The 25,909-nt window shown below is 38.7% G+C and overlaps 1 protein-coding gene and 1 pseudogene across 1 annotated transcript; both read left to right on the top strand.

The window, feature by feature from the left end:
* The first annotated feature begins 15,129 nt into the window (after positions 1 to 15,129).
* On the top strand, positions 15,130 to 15,238 carry LOC124506605 (uncharacterized; annotated as a pseudogene).
* A 9,483-nt stretch (positions 15,239 to 24,721) lies between these two features.
* LOC124506352 (olfactory receptor 52R1-like) lies at positions 24,722 to 25,666 on the top strand. Its single transcript, XM_047072402.1, has one exon. It carries the CDS (start codon positions 24,722 to 24,724, stop codon positions 25,664 to 25,666), a length of 945 nt encoding a protein of 314 aa, XP_046928358.1.
* Positions 25,667 to 25,909: the final 243 nt, after the last annotated feature.

Below are 25,909 nucleotides of genomic sequence, written 5' to 3'. Positions count from 1 at the left end.
AATTAGGGACTGAGAAGACAGGGATATTTGAATAACTGAACATAATATAAATAATAAATATATAGCTCATCACTTAGAACATCTTTCTGGCACTCTAACATTCACTGAGTTACTATTGCTGATTTTGTAAGTACTTTAGGTTTTTTATGAGCTTGCTAGTACTGGAAGCCTCTCTCCATGCTTCTCCTCATTTATTGAAGAGAGAAGATTCCCTGAATTATTCCACATCTAATTTTTCTTATATCTATAGTTCTCTTTGATGACAACAAACATCACAATGAAGTCATCCCTTCCTCTCAACGTTCCCCGTAGAACACTTAAACAATATGATGAGAAAATTGGTTTCTAATATTTTTTTACTGAAGTATAATTAACATACAGTGTTATAGTAGTGTCAGCTGTACAATACAATAATATAATGGTTTGAAGTATTTTTTGAAAATAAATTACTAATCCTGAAATAAAGCACTGAAAAATCAAGTCACATTTGAAATGTGGATATTATTATTTTTTTTCCTGGGAAATATACAGAAGAATGCCAAAGACAACCCCAAGACACACATGTTTATATATGTGATTACAAGGTGGTCCAAAGAACCATCGTAACAAAAAAATTGTAACTCCCATTTGTTAAAAGTTCTATGTGTTATTTGACATTTTATATGCATCATGTAATTTCATCCATACACCAACTCTAGGAGATAGAACAGAAACTAAGACTCAAAAATAAATCTCCTAAGGTTATCTTTATAAAGTACTAATTGTTGAGAGAAACCATATACATAATTAAGGTAGATGAAGAAGGAAGGAAGGAAGGAAGGAAAGAAGGAAGGAAGGAAGGAAGGAGAAAGAAAGAAAGAAAGAAAGAAAGAAAGAAAGAAAGAAAGAAAGAAAGGGAAGGAGGAAAAATTGAGAGATAGAGGAGAGGAAGGGAGGAAAAGAGGAAGAAAGACAGAGGGAGAGAGAAAGATAAACCTTGCCATTATTTTAACATAGTGCAGTAAGCACTACATTTTGATAAATAGCTCAGGCTGCTCCTAAAACACAAAGAACCTTAATAGCTATCATTTCTTGAACACATACTATGTGCCACATGCAATCATCTTCATATCCATAATCTCATCCAATCATCACAACTATCCAATGAGGTATAAAAAGTTTTCATTCCTAATATTTTTATTAGGATACCAATGTTTAAAGTGATTAAGTAATTTTCCCCAAATAATACAGTTAGACAGTAGAAAAGCTGAAGTCAGATTCTGCATGTAAGACTCCAATTCCTTCATTCAATAAGGCTGAGGAATGCATAGGAGGAATCTCTAAACCAGTCTGACAAATGTCCCTGGCAAACATTTTTCAAATTTGTACCTTCCAGAGACACATTTTGGTCAATGTAGCATCTCTGGAGTAGAGTCTTAAGTTTCAGGTGTTAATTCTCTATGAATTATGTAAATACAAAGGTCTTCAGGCTTCTGAGGAAAAGAATCTCATTGAGGGTCTGTGTGCACAAAGGGCCAGAGAATCAGGTGTTGAGGCTACACCCACTATGAAAAACAACAGCAAAATAGAATTGCCAGATTTGGTTACTAATTTTTTTTAAAGCTTATTTATTTATTTTCAGAGAGACAGTGAGAGTGAATGGGGGTAGGGGCAGAGACACATGGAGAGAGAATCCCAAGCAGTCTCCACACCATCAGCACAGAACCAGATGCAGGGCTCAAACTCACAAACCATAAGATCATGACCTGAGCAGAAATCAAGAGTCAGATACTTAACTGATTAAGCCACCCAGGAGCCCTTGATTCACTCATTTTTGTGATCCTTTCATTTATCCTTTCATTTACCTATTATGCTAAGGATACTTTCTTTCTGGGAATTTTCTCTCCTCACGTACTGGCACTAATCTCTATTACTTTTCTCCCACCACTCAGCAATTTCTCTCTCTGGCTTCCCACTCCCCACCCAAAGAACCTTAACTTTGAAATCCTTCAGGAATCTGCATTTTGCCCATTCTCAAGTCATTTAAATTATCTTGTCCATTCTCACAGTTTCATCTTTCATTTATTTAATGAAAAATTTCAAATAATATCTGATGGCAGCTGTGGTTTCCAAGTTCTTGAAGATAGATGTTCCTTCTGAACATTGCCACATGGATTGCTCATGCGTAAATCAAATTCAGTATGTTCGAAACCAAACTGACCATTTTCCCCTATGCCCTATACTTGTTCTTAATCCTTTATATTCTGAATAAAGCTTATAATTTTCACAAAATTAACCAATTCTCTAAATCATAACTCTGGGAGTTGCCCTGTATGTTTACATCTTTCCCAATCACCAAGTCCCTTCTGCTCAAACTCTAAAGACTTTATCCTTCCACCTCTTCTTTATTTAAGCACAAAATAATCTCTTTCAGATCTTCATGCTGTCTAACCATGCCTATTAAATTAACCTACAAATAATAATAACGTATTATAAATATAAAATGACAAGGGCTCCAAAGCAATAACAACATCCATTTATTAAGCATCTTCTCTATGCCAGAAAAATAAAAACAAGAAAACAATCCTTTAGACTGAATAAAAATGAGAAAGCCACATATGAGAATCTATAAAAGAAGACACTGGAGTGTAATGTGTAGTCTGAATAACATAAATTTATTAGAAAACAAGGGTGTAAACTATTATTTTTAAAAATTTTTCAATATTAGATGCTAGGAAAATATTTAAATAAATGTGAAAGAAGAAGAAATTAATAAAGATTAAGAGCACAAATGAATGAGTTAACTATAAAACCAAAGTTGACTACTTAAAAAGAAAATATATGGGGGCATCTGGGTGGCTCAGTCAGTTAAGCATCCGACTTTGAATGTCATGATCTCACAGTTTGTGGGTTTGAGCCCTGCATCGGGTTTTGTGCTGACAGATCAGAGCCTGGAGCCTGTTTCAGATTCTGTGTCTCCCTCTCTCCCTGCCCCTCCCCTGCTTGTGTTCTATCTCTCTCTCTCTCTTTCAAAAATAAACATTAAAAAAAAGCCAAAAAGAAAATATATGAACTTATTTAAAAGTGGTCAAGAAAATTTTAGAGAAAGTATGATTAACGACATAAGAAATGGAAAAGAAAACAAAAGGATAGAGAAATAAAATTTTAAATATAATGGTTTAAGGATGCATAAGTATAACAATATATTGGGTAACGGATATAAAATTGACTTTATAGAAAAACATCAATCAACAATTTAGCCCAAGAAATCAAATCCAACAGAAATGGCAATGATGGAGGTAGGGAAGATGGCGGCTAAGGAGGACGCTGGGCTCACTGCGCATCCTGCTGATCACTTAGATTCCACCTACACCTGCCTAAATAACCCAGAAAACCACCAGAAGACTAGCAGAATGGAGACTCCAGAGCCAAGCGCAGACAAGAGGCCCACGGAAGAGGATAGGAAGGGCGGAGAGGCAGTGCACCCTGCACGGACTGGCGGGAGGGAGCCAGGGTGGAAGGGCAGCCTGCCGCCAAGCAGAGCCCCCGAGTCTGGCTTGCAAAAGCGGAGGGGCCAGACGGAGTGTGTTCGAAAGCAAGCGCGACTTAGCATCTGGGAGGTCACAAGTTAACAGCTCTGCTCGGAAAGCAGGAAGGCTGGAGGACAAAGGGAGGGAGAGTTGCTGAGCCCCTGGACAACACAGCTCAGTTTGGCGGGGAACAAAGGCGCTCGCCAGCGCCATCTCCCTCGCCCATCCCCCAGCCAAAATCCCAAAGGGAACCAGTTCCTGCCAGGGAACTTGCTTGCTCTGCACAAACACCCAATGCTGTGCTTCTGCGGAGCCACCCCTCTGGCAGTGGGTCTGACTCCCTCCTGCTGCCACAGGGCCCCTCCTGAAGTGGATCACCTAAGGAGAAGTGAGCTAAGCCTGCCCCTCCTGCCTCCGTGCACATGCCGATCCACCCCAGCTAATACGCCAGATCCCCAGTACCACAAGCCTGGCAGTGTGCAAGTAGCCCAGACGGGCCATGCCACCCCACAGTGAATCCCACCCCTAGGAGAGGGGAAGAGAAGGCACACACCAGTCTGACTGTGGCCCCAGCGGTGGGCTGGGGACAGACATCAGGTCTGACTGCAGCCCCGCCCACCAAAGCAGTTATTCAAGACAGCACAGGGGAAGTGCCCCGCAGTCCCACACCACTCCAGGGACTATCCAAAATGACGAAACAGAAGAATTCCCCTCAAAAGAATCTCCAGGAAATAACAACAGCCAATGAATGATCAAAAAGGATTTAAATAATATAACAGAAAGTGAATTTAGTATAATAGTCATAAAATTAACCACTTGGCTTGAAAACAGTATAGAGGACAGCAGAGAATCTCTTGCTACAGAGATCAAGGGACTAAGGAACAGTCAGGAGGAGCCGAAAAACGCTTTAAACGAAATGCAAAATAAAATGGAAACGACGACGGCTCGGATTGACGAGGCAGAGGAGAGAATAGGTGAACTAGAAGATAAAGTTATGGAAAAAGAGGAAGCTGAGAAAAAGAGACATAAAGAAATCCAGGAGTATGAGGGGAAAATTAGAGAACTAAGTGATACACTAAAAAGAAACAATATACGCATAATTGGTATCCCTGAGGAGGAAGAGAGAGGGAAATGTGCTGAAGGTGTACTTGAAGAAATAATAGCTGAGAACTTCCCTGAACTGAGGAAGGAAAAAGGCACTGAAATCCAAGAGGCACAGAGAACTCCCTTCAGACGTAACTTGAATCGATCTTCTGCACGACATATCATAGTCAAACTGGCAAAATACAAGGATAAAGAGAAAATTCTGAAAGCAGCAAGGGGTAAACGTGCCCTCACATATAAAGGGAGACCTATAAGACTCGTGACTGATCTCTCTTTTGAAACTTGGCAGGCCAAAAAGAATTGGCACAAGATTTTCAGGGTGCTAGACAGCAAAAATATGCAGCCGAGAATCCTTTATCCAGCCAGTCTGTCATTTAGAATAGAAGGAGAGATAAAGGTCTTCCCAAACAAACAAAAACTGAAGGACTTTGTCACCACTAAACCAGCCCTACAAGAGATCCTAAGGGGAATCCTGTGAGAAAAAGTACCAGAGACATCACTACAAGCATAAAACATACAGACATCACAATGACTCTAAACCCGTATCTTTCTATAATAACACTGAATGTAAATGGATTAAATGCACCAACCAAAAGACATAGGGTATCAGAATGGAGAAAAAAACAAGACCCATCTATTTACTGTCTACAAGAGACTCATTTTAGATATGAGGACAGTTTTAGATTGAGAGTGAGGGCATGGAGAACTATTTATCATGCTACTGGAAGCCAAAAGAAAGCTGGAGTAGCCATACTTAGATCAGACAAACTAGACTTTAAATTAAAGGCTGTAAGAAGAGATGAAGAAGGGCATTATATAATAATTACAGGGTCTATCCATCAGGAAGAGCTAACAATTATAAATGTCTATGCGCTGAATACCGGAGCCCCCAAATATATAAAACAATTACTCACAAACATAAGCAACCTTATTGATAAGAATGTGGTAATTGCAGGGGACTTTAACACTCCACTTACAGAAATGGATAGATCATCTAGACACACGGTCAATAAAGAAACAAGGGCCCTGAATGACACATTGGATCAGATGGACTTGACAGATATATTTAGAACTCCGCATCCCAAAGCAACAGAATATACTTTCTTCTCAAGTGCACATGGAATATTCTCCAGCATAGATCACATACTGGGTCACAAAACAGCCCTTCATAAGTTTACAAGAATTGAAATTATACCATGCATACTTTCAGGCCACAATGCCATGAAGCTTGAAATGAACCAGAAGAAAAAGTCAGGAAAACCTCTAAAAGCATGGAGGCTAAAGAACACCCTACTAAAGAATGAGTGGGTCAACCAGGCAATTAGAGAAGAAATTAAAAAATACATGGAAACAAACGAAAATGAAAATACAACAATCCAAACGCTTTGGGACACAGCGAAGGCAGTCCTGAGAGGAAAATACATTGGAATCCAGGCCTATCTCAGGAAACAAGAAAAATCCCAAATACGAAATCTAACAGCACACCTAAAGGAAATAGAAGCAGAATAGCAAAGACACCCCAAACCCAGCAGAAGAAGAGAAATAATAAAGATCAGAGCAGAAATAAACAATATAGAATCTAAAAAAACTGTAGAGCAGATCAATGAAACCAAGACTTGGTTTTTTGAAAAAATAAACAAAATTGATAAACCTCTAGTCAGGCTTCTCAAAAAGAAAAGGGAGATGACCCAAATAGATAAAATCATGAATGAAAATGGAATTATTACAACCAATCCCTCAGAGATACAAACAATTATCAGGGAATACTATGAAAAATTATATGCCAACAAATTGGACAACCTGGAAGAAATGGACAAATTCCTAAACACCCACACTCCTCCAAAACTCAATCAGGAGGAAATAGAAAGCTTGAACAGACCCATAACCAGCGAAGAAATTGAATCGATTATCAAAAATCTCCCAACAAATAAGAGTCCAGGACCAGATGGCTTCCCAGGAGAGTTCTACCAGACATTTAAAGCAGAGATAATACCTATCCTTCTCAAGCTATTCCAAGACATAGAAAAGGAAGGAAAACTTCCAGACTCATTCTATGAAGCCAGTATTACTTTGATTCCTAAACCAGACAGAGACCCAGTAAAAAAAAAGAGAACTACAGGCCAATATCCCTGATGAATATTGATGCAAAAATTCTCAACAAGATACTAGCAAAACGACTTCAACAGCATGTAAAAAGAATTATTCACCATGATCAAGTAGGATTCATTCCTGGGATGCAGGGTTGGTTCAACATTCACAAATCAATCAAAGTGATACATCACATTAATAAAAGAAAAGAGAAGAACCATATGATCCTGTCAATCGATGCAGAAAAGGCCTTTGACAAAATCCAGCACCCTTTCTTAAAAAAAACCCTTGAGAAAGTCAGGATAGAAGGAACATACTTAAACACCATAAAAGCCATTTATGAAAAGCCCACAGCTAACATCATCCTCAATGGGGAAAAACTGAGAGCTTTTTCCCTGAGATCAGGAACACGACAGGGATGTCCACTCTCATTGCTGTTGTTTAACATAGTGTTGGAAGTTCTAGCATCAGCAATCAGACAACAAAAGGAAATCAAAGGCATCCAAATTCGCAAAGATGAAGTCAAGCTTTTGCTTTTTCCAGATGACATGATATTATACATGGAAAATCCGATAGACTCCACCAAAAGTTTGCTAGAACTGATACATGAATTCAGCAAAGTTGCAGGATACAAAATCAATGTACAGAAATCAGTTGCATTCTTATACACTAACAATGAAGCAAAAGAAAGACAAAGAAACTGATCCCATTCACAATTGCACCAAGAACCGTAAAATACTTAGGAATAAATCTAACCAAAGATGTAAAAGATCTGTACGCTGAAAACTATAGAAAGCTTATGAAGGTAATTGAAGAAGATATAAAGAAATGGAAAGACATTCCCTGCTCATGGATTGGAAGAATAAATATTGTCAAAATGTCAATACTACCCAAAGCTATCTACACATTCAATGCAATCCCAATCAAAATTGCACCAGCATTCTTCTCGAAACTAGAACAAGCAATCCTAAAATTCATATGGAACCACAAAAGGCCCCGAATAGCCAAAGGAATTTTGAAGAAGAAGACCAAAGCAGCAGGCATCACAATCCCAGACTTTAGCCTCTACTACAAAGCTGTAATCAGCAAGACAGCATGGTATTGGCACAAAAACAGACACATAGACCAATGGAATAGAATAGAAACCCCAGAACTAGACCCACAAACGTATGGCCAACTCATCTTTGACAAAGAAGGAAAGAACATCCAATCGAAAAAAGACAGTCTCTTTAACAAATGGTGCTGGGAGAACTGGACAGCAACATGCAGAAGGTTGAAACTAGACCACTTTCTCACACCATTCACAAAAATAAACTCAAAATGGATAAAGGACCTGAATGTGAGACAGGAAACCATCAAAACCCTAGAGGAGAAAGCAGGAAAAGACCTCTCTGACCTCAGCCATAGCAATCTCTTACTCGACACATCCCCAAAGGCAAGGGAATTAAAAGCAAAAATGAATTACTGGGACCTTATGAAGATCAAAAGCTTATGCACAGCAAAGGAAACAACCAACAAAACTAAAAGGCAACCAACGGAATGGGAAAAGATATTTGCAAATGACATATCGGACAAAGGGCTAGTATCCAAAATCTGTAAAGAGCTCACCAAACTCCACACCCGAAAAACAAATAATCCAGTAAAGAAATGGGCAGAAAACATGAATAGACACTTCTCTAAAGAAGACATCCGGATGGCCAACAGGCACATGAAAAGATGCTCAACGTCGCTCCTTATCAGGGAAATACAAATCAAAACCACACTCAGATATCACCTCACACCAGTCAGAGTGGCCAAAATGAACAAATCAGGAGACTATAGATGCTGGCGAGGATGTGGAGAAACGGGAACCCTTTTGCACTGTTGGTGGGAATGCAAACTGGTGCAGCCGCTCTGGAAAACAGTGTGGAGGTTCCTCAGAAAATTAAAAATAGACCTACCCTATGACCCAGCAATAGCCCTGCTAGGAATTTACCCAAGGGATACAGGAGTACTGATGCATAGGGGCACTTGTACCCCAATGTTTATAGCAGCACTCTCAACAATAGCCAAATTATGGAAAGAGCCTAAATGTCCATCAACTGATGAATGGATAAAGAAATTGTGGTTTATATACACAATGGAGTACTACAGGCAATGAGAAAGAATGAAATATGGCCCTTTGTAGCAACGTGGATGGAACTGGAGAGTGTGATGCTAAGTGAAATAAGCCATACAGAGAAAGACATATACCATATGTTTTCACTCTTATGTGGATCCTGAGAAACTTAACAGAAACCCATGGGGGAGGGGAAGGAAAAAAAAAAGGTTAGAGTGGGAGAGAGCCAAATCATAAAAGACTCTTAAAAACTGAGAACAAACTGAGGGTTGATGGGAGGTGGGAGGGAGGGGAGGGTGGGTGATGGGTATTGAGGAGGGCACCTTTTGGGATGAGCACTGGGTGTTGTATGGAAACCAATTTGACAATAAATTTCATATATTGAAAGAAAGAAAGAAAGAAAGAAAGAAAGAAAGAAAGAAAGAAAGAAAGAAAGAAGATGGCAATGATGAGGATATTTGAAGAAACCAAATTTGAAGAAAAAAAAGTAGAGTATTTCTAAAATTCTAGTAGAGTGAAAAAGAGGGAATTTTGCACTACCATCCCCTCCAGCAAGGATCATTTGGCAATGCCTGGGGACGGTTTTGGTTGTCACGACTGGGGAGGGAGTGCTACTGGCATCTAGTGGGTCCACGTCAGGGATGCTTATATCCTCAAATGGACAATACAACAAAGGACTATCCATCCCAGATTGTTAACAGGGCTGAGGTTGAGAAATCCTATTCTTGAGCGTATAAATAGATGAAAAGCTATTCATCTAATTACTTATGATGGCACATGCAAACATTATAAATAACCTTTTAGCAAGTCAGATGTAACTGTTCCTTTAAAGAATATTGCACTTTGAAACAGTACACTTTGTCTTACAAATGAAAAAAATATTCAGCTCAAGAAATCTATTAATGATGTGGCTATACTAACAGATTACTGGTGGAAAACCTGATCAAGACTTGAGGGAAAAATCAGAAAATGGAATGGCAATTCATGATAAAATTATTAATATTTAGGAAGAAAATAGCTCCCTGAATGAAAGACATCTTCTGGAAATTTGGAACAAAACATATTTACTGGTGACCAATTAAAAGCATTTCTTTTTTTTTTAATTTTTTTTATTATTATGTTTATTTATTTCTGAGACAGAGAGAGACAGAGCATGAGTGGGTAAGGGGCAGAGAAAGAGGGAGACACAGAATCAGAAGCAGGCTCCAGACTCTGAGCTGTCAGTACAGAGCCTGACGGGCGGCTCGAACTCACAAACTGTGAGATCATGACCTGAGCCGAAGTCGGTCGCTCAACCGACTGAGCCACCCAGGCGCCGCTAAAAGCATTTCTATTAAGGTCAGTACAAGATAAAGATATTTACTATCACAACGAGTATTCAACATTCTATGTAAAAATCTTAGTAAATTAAAAAAAGTAAGTAAATAAAAGGAGAGTGTTACTCTTAAAAAGAAATTTTTAAAAGACTTTATTTAGGTTTTAATTGATTCTTTACTTAAAAATCTAAAAGAAAAGACTGCAAACTCTTAAAATAGAGTTCACTAATGTGGCCACATAGAATATAAATAAATAAATAGCGGGGCGCCTGGGTGGCGCAGTCGGTTAAGCGTCCGACATCAGCCAGGTCACGATCTTGCGGTCCGTGAGTTCGAGCCCTGCGTCGGGCTCTGGGCTGATGGCTCGGAGCCTGGAGCCTGTTTCCGATTCTGTGTCTCCCTCTCTCTCTGCCTCTCCCCCGTTCATGCTCTGTCTCTCTCTGTCCCCAAAATAAATAAAAAACGTTGAAAAAAATTAAAAAAAAAATAAATAAAAAATAAATAAATAAATAGCTATTCCTGTTCATAAAAATTAACCATTGAGGGAATTTTATAAAAATAAGGATTTATTTACAATAGCCACCAAACTATAAAAGTATTGGTATAACACAATGTCTGTATTGTTAGAGAGAAGAGGCCTCTAAAAATTTAGTGAACATAAAAAACGTCCTTTATTTCTTTCCTGAAGATAGAAATATCCAATAGTGAAATAATGTGAATTCTTGCACTAATATTCTCATAAATTAAAGCATTATCAATCAATAACACACAAGATTGTTTAATGGACAGTGATAGATGGATCCTAAAGTGTATTAGATACAATAAAGTGTATTAGATACAATAAATGTATAAATATATTCAGTATAATATTGAAAATGACAAAGAGAGGGGATTTGTCCTTTGATATATCAAAATGTAATATGAAGTTATTATAATAACAAAATATAATATTGTCAAAGTTTAAAAATATATGTCCCCAGGAAAGAATAGCATTTCAAAAAAAATGTGTGATGAGGATAAAGAATATGATGACAATGGCATTTTATATCACTAGAAAAAGTAACTGATAGGTGATAAATGATATTTGGTCAATTGGCTAACAATTTATAAAAATATTCATCTATCCCTATTTTACACAGACCCCTGCATTTGAATTTAAAAATTCAAGGTAAAACCAACCCCTATAATAATATTAAGAGTAAATAAAAGAAAATGCATTTGTGACTTTTTAGGGAACGCCTTCTACTTAAGATGAAAATAAAACCATTAAATAAAATACTGATAGAAAACACTGCACCAAACTTAAATACTATTGATTATAAAAAATGCCTGTAAACAAAATTAAAAGTACAGCATATCATACATGCATTAGAAGGCTAAGACCAAAGACTGCTGCTGCATGCCCTTCCAAATAGATTGTGTGTCTGTTGCTTGAGGACAGTCTGTGGTTTGATCGATGGTGAGGGAGTTGGGAATGGGAAACATAACCCTAAGCAGATTTCTGTTTCCAGAGGCTTTGGTCATGAAGGACATAGTGGACATTGGAATGTATTACTCTGACCCAGTAGCATAACAAAGATGAAGGCAGGTGTCTTTACTCCTACATTGATGGGAGGTAGGACCTTGGTGACCCATTCCCATTTAAGATTCCTCATCTGTAAACCTTGAACTTAAAAAAATATCCCTGCCTATTTCCAGTTTGTCTGTGATAACTGGTCAAATACCAAGATGCATTTGAAGTACTTCTTTCTTTTTTTTTTTTAATTTTTAATGTTTATTTATTTTTGAGAGAGAGGGAGAGACAGAGCACAAGTGGGGGAGGGGCAGAGAGAGAGGGAGACACAGAATCTAAGCAGGTTCCAGGCTCTGAGCTATCAGTGCAGAGCCCAGTGCAGGGCTTTAACTCATAAACTGCAAGATCATGACCTGAGCCGAAATTGGACGCTGAACCGACTGAGCCACCCAGATGTCCCTGAATTACTTCTTTCTAAATATAAATGGCTTGTGTGAAGACACTTGTTAGAAAGCTCAGACTACCAGGATCCTGTAAAAAGGTGGAGCTGATGCCAAGTGAAAGAACTCAAAAAACTTATTTTCTAGCAAATGAGGATATGGAAATCAGTCAAATTTAAAAGCTGAGTGAAGCAATAAAGTATACAATACATGTCAAATTTGGACCACACAGAATTACAACAATTCACTCCACTTCCTTGACATAACTGAATTCAGTGTTTTTCTCCTTGGAATAAATATTCGTTTGCAAACTTCTGGCTGATATCTCACTTAATTCCCACAACATTCAGCTTGTGCCTGCCGCTCTGAACACCTCTTCCCATTATCTGTACTCTTCTACTTCTGATTTGCAGTCCTGTGTTTCTCAGTACCTACCCTGCTCCATGCCTCCCACTGGTTCATCCAACCTCACCCTCCACATTGGCTCTCACAGTCCCTCTCCTTGGTCTGCTCTTTCTGCTCCTGCCATCTTACCTGGCTCCCAACAGAGGCAGAGCTGCCTTTCCCACTCACCGACCAGCCACGTATGCATGTGGGTGCCTCTATAAGGAGCCCAGCATGTAACCCAGCCCTGCTGCCAAGAGACCCTTGGGGCTTAGAAATAATATAATCTGATGAGCAGCATGATTCTAGGTGTGAGGACTAGGCTTTCCCTAAGAGGCTCATCACTAGACTGAAGCAGATCAGTAATATGTTTACCATTCTCTTTTAATTATTTTTAAAATTATTGTTAATATTTAATTACTTAAATTTTAACTATTTAAATATTTGTAATATTTTTCAATAAATATAAACATTCTTTTTTCTCTCCATTAACTTTAGATCCTATTTATTGCCATATAAGCTGCAGGCACAAAATACCCTCACACTTCCTCCTTCTTTCCCTTCTCCATTCCCAAATTTAGTCACCTACACTGTAATATTTGTCTGGATAAGATATATAAACTTATGTAAAGTGTTAAAGCTATGATTAAATATTGCATATTTGTGTTTCAGTTGTTTGAGCCTTAAAGGAAATAAATTTTGACGGCAATTTTTTTTATTTGATTTTTATTTGATTAAATACACATTATTCAACACAGAATCTAGAATACATGGTGTTACTAATATAAAATCAATTCTTTCCTTTTCTACTGATTCTATTGCCCATAATTATGTCAAATTTCTATTTAATTTACATTGGACCATGGTTTTCTTGGACAACTTTCTGTTTTCTGAAATTCAAATTACCTTCTATTTTCCTTGCTTACAGGATAAAGACAAGCTTTCTTCATCATCTCCCTAATGCCTTACTGCTATTTATTCATAATGATAATTAAATGCTTGCAAAATCAAATGACCATACAAATATTCTCAAGATCTTATTAAAATGAAAATTCTGATTCATTAGGTCTGAGATGGAGCATGATTTCTGAATTTCTGACACCCCTTCTTCTCTGAGGATTTATTTTGTGCAAGGCTTTAAAACATTCTGCATTTTCTTAAGGTTATTTATTTATTTGGAGAGAGAGACAGCATGAGTGGGGGAGGGGCAGAGGGAGAGAATCCCAACCATGCTCTTCGCTGCCAGCACAGAGCCCAATGTGGGGCTTGAACTCAGAAAACTGTGATATCATAACCTGAACCAAAACCAGACACTCAACCTACTGAACCACCAAGGCGCTCCTATATTCTGCATTTTTTAAAGTATATCAAAATGCTGCTTTCCTGGGATTACTTTACATAATATCCTTGAATGATTTCCACTCATACTTGGTTGGCGATTGGATATCCATTTTATTTTGCTGAAGTACACCCTCTGGTTTTATTAAGAAAAAAAAAGGAGGCAGAAAATGATAAATATTCTGTGTTCCTGCCTGTCAAAAAAACTGTTTTTGCTCTTACACTTTATTGATGGATTTGGCTGTATATAGAATTGTTAGGCTGTAATAATTTCTCTGAACATTTTCAAGGTTTAGTTTAATATAATGAATAAGACTAGAGATAAAAATTCTGGTTCTGTATGTATGTCTACACTGTAAAACTTAACTCCTTGCTGCCTTAGTTTCTCTACCTGTAAAATGTTGATACCTATTTCATTGAGTTGTACAGAATCAGTAAATCTGTAGTTTTTAAACTGTTAGAATACAAATTAGCATATAGAAACTATGAAGCAAATCTCCCCTATTCATAGCTAGGTTTAAACCAAAATTAAACTTTCTGGTCTTTCTTTACAGGTCTTTACTCTAAAGCATTAGGTTCTACTTTTCTTATCCTTGGTACTTTGAAATTTCACAATATTGTTTCTATATATGCTTTTTTTTTCCAGTTCTTTATTCTTTTTTCCTTCTTTGCTCAGTAGTATTCAATTGGATAAATGTAGCAAATTTGTTTAATCTCCAAATGACAGATTTGAGTTGTTTTCACATCTTAGCTGTTTATACATACAGCTACTATAAACATTCTTTGACACTTTTGGTACATATATAAAACACTTATTTGGGGTATGAGTTATAAGCGGAATTGCTTGGTCAAAAAGATACTTACCTTGGGGGCACCTGGGTGACTCAGACGGTTGAGCATTTAATTTCAGCTCAGGCCATGATCTCACAGTTCATGCATTCAATCCCCGCATCAGGCTCTGTGCTAACAGCTCAGATTCTGTGTGCTTTGGATTCTGTGTGTCTCTCTCTGTCCCTTTCCCACTCATGCTCTGTCTCTCTCTGTTTCTCAAAAATAAACATTAAAAAAAAATTTTTAAAAGAGATGCTCACCTTTACTAAAAATTGCCAAAAAGTTTCCTGATGTGCTGTACTTAGAACCTGAGTGTGTCAGTTGACCCATATTTTTGCCAATACTTAGTGTTGTCAATGTATTTAATTTTTGTTATGCTAATAAGTTTATATTGGTATCTCATTGTGATTTGGTATTTTATTTCCTATGAATATTAATGCTGAGCACTTTCCACGTGTGTATTCATCTACTGTCTTTTCTGAAGTGCCTATTTAAATCATTTGCTTAAATCGCTTCTCGGCCTTTTGGCTAAGATCAAGTGTAGTATCTGTTCTTATCAGTTTAATAAATCATTTGCTTAAAATTTTAATAAGCTGCTTGTTTTTTCATTAATTGATTATGGAATTTTATTTTTCAGTTATAGGCATTGTGAATATTTTCTCCATCTGTGACTTGCCTTTTCTTTTTTCTTTAATGTCTATTTATTTTTGAGAGAAAGACAGAAACAGAGAGAGCATGAGGGAGACACAGAATCTGAAGCAGGTTCTAGGCTCTAAGCTGTCAGAACAGAGCCCCACACGGGGCTTGAACTTACAAACTGTGAGATCATGACCCCGAAGTCAGGTGCTCAACTGACCAATCCCCCCAGGCACCCCATGTTTGCCTTTTCAAATTTATAATGCCACCTTTTGAAATTGATTTTTTTTTAATTTTGATAAAGTTCAACTGTTTTTTTTTCTTTCATAGCTAGTGCTTTTTGCAGGCTAAGAAATCTTTGCTTTCCTAAAGTTCATGACAATATTATTCTATTTTTTCTTTTAAAAAAATTTTTTTTCAACGTTTATTTATTTTGGGGACAGAGAGAGACAGAGCATGAACGAGGGAGGGGCAGAGAGAGAGGGAGACACAGAATCGGAAGCAGGCTCCAGGCTCTGAGCCATCAGCCCAGAGTCTGACGCGGGGCTCGAACTCACGGACCGCGAGATCGTGACCTGGCTGAAGTCGGACGCTTAACCGACTGCGCCACCCAGGCGCCCCTCTATTTTTTCTTTTAGAATATTTATAGTTCTAGCTTTCAAATCTAGGTTTATATTATAATTCAATAAAGATTTTTTTGAGGTAGGAGTTAAGGTTCATTTTTCTTTTATACAGACAATTAGTTTAGTGCCATAAAGACATTTTTCTGTCCCTGAATTGCATTACTTTCTCTGCTGAAAATTAATTCTGCTTGAAGCTATTTCTGGTTTCTTTATCATTTTTTTCAATAATGTATTGATCTATCCTTACATGCATACAAGGCCACCCCTAAGTTATGTGGGACACAGTAGGATCACTGCCTAAATAGAAAACAATTTAATTAGATAAATAATTGAATTAAATTACATTTAGCAATTAATTAGATAAACTAATAAAAACTATGTTTAAAATCCACTGGCTGGTGATCTTGAATGGCTCAGTTCGTTAACTGCCCAACTCTTAATCTCAGCTCAGGTCTTGATCTAAGGATCACAAGTTCAGCCCCACATTGGACTCTATGCTGGGCGTGAAGCCTAGATAAAAAAAAAATCCACTGGCTCATGTGGAGTATAATTATTTATAGATGAAGATTTAAAATTAAGGATAAAATGTATTTATTGCTGTATTAGTTTGTTAGGCTGCCATAATAAAGTGCCACAAACTGAATAGCTTAACTGACAGAAATGTATTGCGTTATAGTTCTGGAGCTTAGAAGTCTAGGATTAAGGTATCAGACATGTTGGTTTCTTCTGTTGGCTATGAAAGTGAATCTGTTCAATGCCTCTCTCCTGGCTTCTGGTGGTTTGCTATAAAACTGGCTTATAGACACATCATCTTGATTTCTGCCTTCATGTCCACATGGTATTCTCTATCTATTTATATGTCTCTGGGTCCAAATTTCAATTTTTATAAGGACATCAGTCATAATGGACCAAGACCCACCCTACTCCAGTGTAAGTTCATCTTAGCTAACTATGTCTTTAATGACTCTATTTCAAAATAAGATATATTCTGAGGTACTGGGGGTTAGAAATTCAACATATAAATCGGGGTGGGGGGACACAATTCAATCCACAACAATTGTCCAAGCAGTGCACATACATTTTCTTGCCTTTTTCGGTCTCCAGGGCCTTCACCACAGTGTTAACATCAGCAAGGTTCTCCCTGAACTTTGAGGAAGCAGAGCATAGCCCTGATTATTTCCCCTCTAACCATGTTTGATTTCCTTCCTGAATGTGGTAATGAACCCTGCATGGTGGAGCAACTGGCAGTGAGAGCACTTTCTTCAGGAGAGTAAGAAATGAGGACAAAAAACCATCATTATACACCTTCTGAGGTCAGATAACAGACAGTTTAACCTTCTAGATTATGGTTGGAAGTTCTGCCTCTTGAGGAGATGCACAAAGTAACAAAAGATATTCATTGTAATTAGTGGACAGAGTCTGAACAATAAACTTAGTCAAGGAGGTCAGTTATTACAGTTTCCAAACACAATGTCTCTGCACAATTAAAGGGAGAGAAATGTGAAAATAGTTTGGGCTGCTTTGAGAGCCCAGGTAAAGTCAGTTGCCATGAACTTGCAATGGTCCCAATCTGATCATTGGTGCTATTGCTTCTAGCAGTTGCTCAGTGGTACAGGGGTAGCAGGAGACAATGGCATAATAGTAGCTGTGATGGATAGATAGTGTTGAGGTTATTCACACAAGTATGGTTGAAATGATGAACTATGAGGACTATATTTCATAGACAAGAACTTGAAAAGAAAAGAGGACTGAAAAGATTGGGAAAATATACATAGGGTATGTTCAAGGATTCAGAGATTGAGTATCTCTGAGCTTTGGCAAGGTTCAGGCCATGTCCATTCATGATTGACTGAGTATCTACTGTGGAGATAGAGGACAACACAAGTGAGGATAGAAGAGCTATGGGGCTATGGATGGGGACAAGCTTTCGACATAATTACATGCAAGTATCCCAGGATTCTCAGGTCAATATCCTCAACAGCTTTTTCATCCATCAAAACTTCCTTTCCAAACATTTTTCTCTGTCTCTGCCCTCACAACCCCACAAAACCTAACTCACAGATTGGTGTGGCTACAAGTTCATGGTAACAAACCTTAACTAGACTCTCAATATTGCCCACAAATCTTTTCACTGTCTACTGGAGACTGAGGTTTAGAGCAGGTCTGCGAGCCAAGTGCACAAGTCCTCTGTGCATCCTGCAGAGACACCAGCTTTTGAAACACACAAACCATGAGGAGAACTTTACGAGACCAAATCAGGAAAGTACTGACCTGCCTGCTACACACTCATTTCAGCAAGTCATGCCCAGCTACAGTTGAAAAACACTGTGGATGGCCTAACAAGTTACTTCAATAAGAGCTTGGATATCATGTCTGCTTGGAGCCACCATAGCATTGGGGATCGTGGGAAGATTCATGAGATGAGGAAACTCAGGTCCTATCCCGAGATGTTTCATGTTATTTAGGGAGAAAATTCCTCTAGTTAAGAAAGAAGGAGAAAGAGAAGCATGTGGCACTTTCTTCTACTTTCATTACACCAAGCGTTTAATCCACAACTGCTAACAGAAGCAGACACAGAAAAAGTTACAACCAGAGATAACTCCAAAATTACAATGTGAGCCTGATCCCAAGAATAATAAAACCTTGAATATTTCCTGTAAACTGGGACTCCCTGACAAAAACAGTTGTACCCTAGATTTTTGTTATGCTGATATCTTAAAACAAACCATGACCTTTGTGAACATGATGATGGCAATTCACCATAAACAGATTACTATAACCCTGATAATGTTGGTAACATTTTGTGTGATTTATTTCCCTATAAATGTATGTTGGGTTTAAATGGCAGAGTGTATCTTCTGAGTCTGACAACTGTGAACTCTGCAAAAAAATTATTAGTCTCTGTTTTTAAACACATTTTTGTCAAATCTTCATTTATGACATATCCTTCACATTAGGGAATGTTGAGAAAAAAATATATAAGAGGGGCGCCTGGATGGTTCAGTCAGTTAAGTGTCTGACTTCAGCTCAGATCATGATCTCACAGTTTGTGGGTTCGAGTCCCACATCGGCCTCTGTGCTGACAACTCAGATCCCTAGAGCCTGCTTCAGATTCTGTGTCTCCCTCGCTCTCTGCCCCTCCCCAACTCATGCTCTCTCCCTCTCTCCTTCAAAAATAAACAAACATTAAAACAACGTTTTTTTAAGAGAAAAGAAATAAGAGAATACCAGCAAGGGCCTACACAGGGAGTGACAGGAAGCTCTGCACAGACTTAACTGTTCAGGCTGAGCTAGGAGGGCTTTCCAGCTTCACAACTTTCCACGAACAACTATGGCAAAACCTCCATCTGGAATTCGTTTCCCTCTCCTCATAAGAAGTGAAAGGGCTTAGACCATTGTACCTTGGGACACACAGAAGCACCAACAGATTGTCAACACCCTCGTCAAACCCACAATATTGCCTATACACACTCGTATAGACACACAGTGATGTGTAATCACAGGGTCAGGTTTGGAGCTCAGTGTATGCCTTCATAAAACATGTGTATTTAGTGGCTTTGTACTCACAGAGCCACACTATCCCACTAAATATGTATACCAACAGCAAATGATTATTTATACCTACACAAACACAGCTTATACACATACTCACATTCACAGGCAAATCCAGTCCTTACACGTGTTTATTAACACATCTCTCAGATACACATCAACAAACATATCAACACACTTTCGCATTCCACATTCCACATTTTGTTTCACTAACAAAAAATGCATGCATACAGATAAGCTCACACTCCTGTAATCTCAACAACACACATTCTTGCACATGCATTCAAATCCCCTGCTTCAGCTATGTGTATACAGAGGAGAGAGGCAAGTTAGGGGTTAATGCTTCCAGCTTACCCTCCAGTCTCAGAGGAAGCCAGAGTATGAGGCAGTGGGGCCCAAGAGGAAGGAAAGAATTAATGCTGGGGAAGGGAAAGGCCAGACTTAAACAGGTCTTTAAATAGGTCCGAACTCATAGTCTCTGTGAAAAGCTAAATCACAGGAGCCAGTTAGAGCTGCTTATGGTCAGAGATAAAGCAGAGCTCAAGGTGAGTGGTCCCCTGTGCCCCAGTCATCTCTGCCCTTCCCAGAGAACAGTAGGCCTCACAGAGTCTCTAAGAATCTGAAATGCAAGGCAATGCACTGTGCGGAATGACCTGACTTATGCGGGCTCCAGGTCCAGCGATCCATGACTGGTGAATTTCCTTCTGAGATGGGGAGACAATTCGCTGCTCACACTGTGTCCTCCAGGGAAATTCTAGACAAGTAGGCAGCCTGCCTCCACACTCAATCCCTCCACAAAGGATGCAGGATCTGAACCCACCCCACTTCGGCAATCTTCCTACATGCCTTAGTTTTAGATACCCCAAAGTGAGAGAACAGACTAAATTTCTCTGAAGCCATTCCTTAGCAAGATCTCAGCCCATTTTATCCTTTACCCTTTCAGACTTGAGCAACTCGATTAAACTGATGAACATAACTATTTCTACATAATGAGTGGGGTAATTGAAGTCAACAGAGGTAGTGGTATCAGCACTGGATTCAAACCCATACTCACAGATGAAAACTGAGCTCCAGCAGTGTGAGAACATTTTTCTTGCAACCATATTCCCTGAAACAAAAGTTACGCCAAGTTCTCACAAATCATATTGTACTTTGGAGAACAGAAACATTGAATCTGAAGTTCAATGTGTGATCACCCTGGCTGTAACATAGAAAAAAAGATGGCTTAATTTCTTCTGCCAATAAGCACTATGCTCACATGAGGTCTAGCATATGGTAGGCAAGGACAGGGACATATTTATAAGCAGGGAAAGGGGGAAGGAATTTTGGGCAAGAAGGGAAATTATATTGCCCTTCTTTTTCCTACTTTTTAGGGAATGTACATCTCTTTCCCCCAACTCAGCAGCAAGTTGATGACCTGTGTCTCCCCTCAGAATTACTACTGAAAACCTCATACACTGCACAAAAATGACCCAAGATTGGTTAACTCCCTGTCTACTCCACATGACTTGTAGCCTTAATTCTTCATGTGTTGAGTTCATACGTCTGAGGAGGAAAAAAAGACAAAAGAATTTCTTGTAGTGATGACACCATATTTCATGGGATTGTTAAGTGTAAATAAGAAAGAAAGGCACCTGTCAAGAGCCCCCATTTCCCTCTTCAGACTGGGTCACTCCCTAAGAAGAGTCACTACTCCAAAAACAGTATGTAAAACAAACAGGTAATTTCCCTGTTAAGGCTGACAGGCAGAAGTTTGTGGGAGTTAAAACCAATAACATGTAAAAGCTTATAGTGTTATATTTACAAAAATAGCAATGTCTTACATATTATTAAAGAGATTGTTATGCAGTTTGAGAAATTGAAGCTTTAGCCAGTTTATTCACCAGTGCCTAATGCAGAAACGAATATGGTCTAAGTGCTTTTCCAGGTGCCTATGAGCCTCAGTGACTTTGTCCTCACAAATGGAAGGTGACTTACAGGGGGGGAGAAAGGAGGGAGAAAGTAAGACTCTGATTCAAACAGAATGTATAACTGGAAGACCAAGCCAGCAGAAGGGAATGAAACAAGAGCCTTACACATCAGATAATGTGTATGCTTCTGAATTTTCACTATGCCCCGGAGAGGAGTATTTCTTTTCAGCAAACCTACAGCTATTATTTAGGTAGGATAGTAAAGTTTCCAATTTAGAGCCAGATTTACCAACTCTGAGCCACATTTCCCTCATAATGTTATAAATCTAGGGAAAATCCGAAATAGATTAAGTGTATTTGGGATCTCAAAGAAACCCTTTTATAAAACTATTATATCTGTAGACTGAAACAATTGTTAATCCCCATAGGTGATTTGTTAAGGGAGATTTGAAAAGATACTCTTCTTAACTTGGTGTTTCTGTTATGGAGGAGGTAAGAATGAATGAATTCAAGGAAAGTCTCAGGTCAAGTGAAATTAAATAGTGGGAAGGTGTTGAGTAAGACCCAGGTAAGCTTTTGTGTCATTGACTCTCAGATAGGTAATAGTCTCCAGAGGGATCAGACAAGATCAACAATGTATGCAAGTATCAGCAGAAGATGACATTCACGTCTTTCAATGGACAGGAGGTCAGACTCTACTATGAGAAATATATGTAGCTGTCCTGTGGCACGGCATCAAAGTAATGTTTAGAGGATTCTATCAGGACATTGTAAGATATGGCTGATCAGTTAAAAAAGCAATTACCCCTGAACAATGATATTTATTCATTACTTTCTTTGAAAATGGTAATTAAACCCCTATTTTGTGCCATGCACAGAGGTACTAGGGATGGTGCACAATTCAGGGCTGACCTCATGAAAATTTGTCGTATAAAATGGAATTAGCAAACTATCACCTGCAGACCAAATCCAGCTAGTAGCCTGTTTTTGAAAATAAATTTGTATTGGAATGTAGCCACATTCACACATTTCTATACTGACTATGGTTGCATTCATGCTACAATGGCTAAGCTGACTAGTTGCAACAAAACTATATGGTCCACAAAGTCTAAAATATGTGTGATGTGACCTTTTACAGAAAATATTTGCTGGCCCCTAATCTAGGAGGAGACATCCACTGTGGACAACAGGTTTAAATGCAGGTGTACAATCTGTCAGTCAGTCATCCTCCAGCCCAAATACTCCTGGTAACTTCTAAATCAAAGGTAACTCATCATCACTATATACAATGCTATGAGCCATTAAGACAAAGTGTTTTCCAAATTGGTTTCCTATCCTGAAAAGTTGCCTAGGTGGCTTAAACAGAGGGTGAAAAGAACCTATGGGAGAGGTTAAACAAATAAAATACTCTAAAGAATAGAAGAGCAAAAATTACTATCAGTGACATTATTTGTTAAGATACTTTTCCCTTAGCAGGTTTGACTTTCATGGAAAATACTGATTCTTATACAGAAATTACACTTGCAGCTAGCATGTTCTGACCCCATTTTGTCTTCATAAGGTCCCAGTAATTCACTTTTGCTTTTAATTCCCTTGCCTTTGGGGATGTGTCGAGTAAGAGATTGCTACGGCTAAGGTCAGAGAGGTCTTTTCCTGCTTTCTCCTCTAAGGTTTTGATGGTTTCCTGTCTCACATTTAGGTCCTTTATCCATTTTGAGTTTATTTTTGTAAATGGTGTGAGAAAATGGTCTAGTTTCAACCTTCTGCATGTTGCTGTCCAGTTCTCCCAGCACATTTGTTAAAGAGGCTGTCTTTTTTTCCATTGGATGTTCTTTCCTGCTTTGTCAAAGATGAGTTGGCCATACGTTTGTGGGTCTAGTTCTGGTGTTTCTAGTCTATTCCATTGGTCTGTGTGTCTGTTTTTGTGCCAATACCATGCTGTCTTGATGATTACAGCTTTGTAGTAGAGGCTAAAGTCTGGGATTGTGATGCCTGCTGCTTTGGTCTTCTTCTTCAAAATTACTTTGGCTATTCGGGGCCTTTTGTGGTTCCATATGAATTTTAGGATTGCTTGTTCTAGTTTCGAGAAGAATGCTGGTGCAATTTTGATTGGGATTGCATTGAATGTGTAGATAGCTTTGGGTAGTATTGACATTTTGACAATATTTATTTTTCCAATCCATGAGCAGGGAATGTCTTTCCATTTCTTTAAATCTTCTTCAATTACCTTCATAAGCTTTCTATAGTTTTCAGCGTACAGATCTTTTACATCTTTGGTTAGATTTATTCCTAGGTATTTTATGCTTCTTGGTGCAACTGTGACTGGGATCAGTTTCTTTATTTGTCTTTCTTTTGCTTCATTGTTAGTGTATAAGAATGTAACTGATTTCTGTACATTGATTTTGTATCCTGCAACTTTGCTGAATTCGTGTATCAGTTCTAGCAGACTTTTGGTGGAGTCTATCGGATTTTCCATGTATAAAATCATGTCATCTGCAAAAAGCGAAAGCTTGACTTCATCTTTGCCAATTTTGATGCCTTTGATTTCCTTTTGTTGTCTGATTGCTGATGCTAGAACTTCCAGCACTATGTTAAACAACAGCGGTGAGAGTGGGCATCCCTGTCGTGTTCCTGATCTCAGGGAAAAAGCTCTCAGTTTTTCCCCGTTGAGGATGATGTTAGCTGTGGGCTTTTCATAAATGGCTTTTATGATCTTTAAGTATGTTCCTTCTATCCCGACTTCCTCAAGGGTTTTTATTAAGAAAGGGTGCTGGATTTTGTCAAAGGCCTTTTCTGCATCGATTGACAGGATCATATGGTTCTTCTCTTTTTTTTTGTTAATGTGATGTATCACGTTGATTGATTTGCAAATGTTGAACCAGCCCTGCATCCCAGGAATGAATCCCACTTGATCATCGTGAATAATTCTTTTTATATGCTGTTGAATTCGATTTGCTAGTATCTTACTGAGAATTTTTGCATCCATATTCATCAGGGATATTGGCCTGTAGTTCTCTTTTTTTACTGGGTCTCTGTCTGGTTTAGGAATCAAAGTAATACTGGCTTCATAGAATGAGTCTGGAAGTTTTCCTTCCCTTTCTATTTCTTGGAATAGCTTGAGAGGGATAGGTATTATCTCTGCTTTAAACGTCTGGTAGAATTCCCCTTTTGAATGACACAAACATGAATGAAGAAGAGAGTAGCATCACATTATGTTGAAAAAATGTATTTATTAAAACAATTGAAATTATTCCATTTTACCATTAAACTCAATGGTCCTATCATTCAGTGGCCCCTACGAAAGATTAAAAATAATACTAATTTATTGATTATAATCATACATTATCTTCTCAGGGGAGAACAATTTAACAGTCCTGTGATGCTGGCTTCAGGGAACAGCTCTGCTCATCCTGAATACTTTATCCTACTTGGGATCCCAGGACTCAAGAATTCCCAATTTTGGATTGCCTTTCCTCTCTGTGCCATGTATGTTGTAGCTATAATTGGCAATACCACTGTCCTCCATATAATCCGAATTGACCACACTCTCCATGAGCCCATGTACCTCTTTCTAGCCATGCTGGCTATCACTGACCTGGTCCTCTCGTCTTCCACCCAACCTAAAATGCTGGCTATACTCTGGTTTCATGTTCATGAGACTGAATACCATGTCTGCCTCATCCAGGTGTTCTTCATCCATGCCTTTTCCTCTGTGGAGTCTGGGGTACTCATGGCTATGGCCTTGGACCGTTATGTGGCCATCTGCTTCCCACTCCGTCACTCAAGTGTCCTGACCCCAGCTGTAGTGGGTAAATTGGGAGCAGCTGTGATGATGAGAGCATTGCTGTTGGTGAGCCCCTTCTGCATTATGGTCTCCAGGATGCCCTTCTGCCCCAACCAGATCATTCCCCAGCCATACTGTGAACACATGGCTGTGCTAAAGCTGGTGTGTGCAGATACTAGAGTAAATCGTGCATATGGGCTCTTTGTGGCCTTCTCTGTGGTTGGCTTTGATATGAGTGTCATCAGTGTATCCTATGTGATGATTTTGAGAACTGTTCTGGGGTTGCCTTCTGGTCAAGCCCGACTCAAGGCTTTTGGCACATGTGCGTCCCATATCTGTGTCATCTTGGCTTTTTATATCCCAGCGCTCTTTACATTCCTCACCCACCGCTTTGGACATCATGTGCCTGGAGCAGTACATATCATGTTCGCTAATCTCTATCTCCTGGTACCTCCTATGCTCAACCCCATCATCTATGGAGTTAGAACCAAGCAGATAAAGGACAGGGTTATTCAAGGTTGTTGTGGAAAAGATCCCTGAGTCAAGGATCACAGCATCACAATCAAGCCAATCACCCACTGTGATCTGGGAACATAAACACAAAAAGAAAGTCTTCCAAGCCATCACATATCAGTACAGAGGTTAGTAAACCTCCAGAAGAAAAGAATCAATTTTCAGGATGCCCAGAACAGGAGCTCTCTGAGAGATGTGATTGCTGATCATAAATAATGAGATGATGAATGTTCATCAGCACAAGAAACCAGTAAGAACTATGTCGACCTA

This window comes from Lynx rufus, unplaced genomic scaffold, assembly GCF_022079265.1.
Source record: "Lynx rufus isolate CCGP_SWC_20201006 ecotype Redwood Valley unplaced genomic scaffold, mLynRuf1.p SCAF_9, whole genome shotgun sequence".
Taxonomy (NCBI): Eukaryota; Metazoa; Chordata; class Mammalia; order Carnivora; family Felidae; genus Lynx; species Lynx rufus.
The sequence above is the reverse complement of the archived record's forward strand: the minus strand, read 5'-3'. Positions and strand labels throughout refer to the sequence as shown.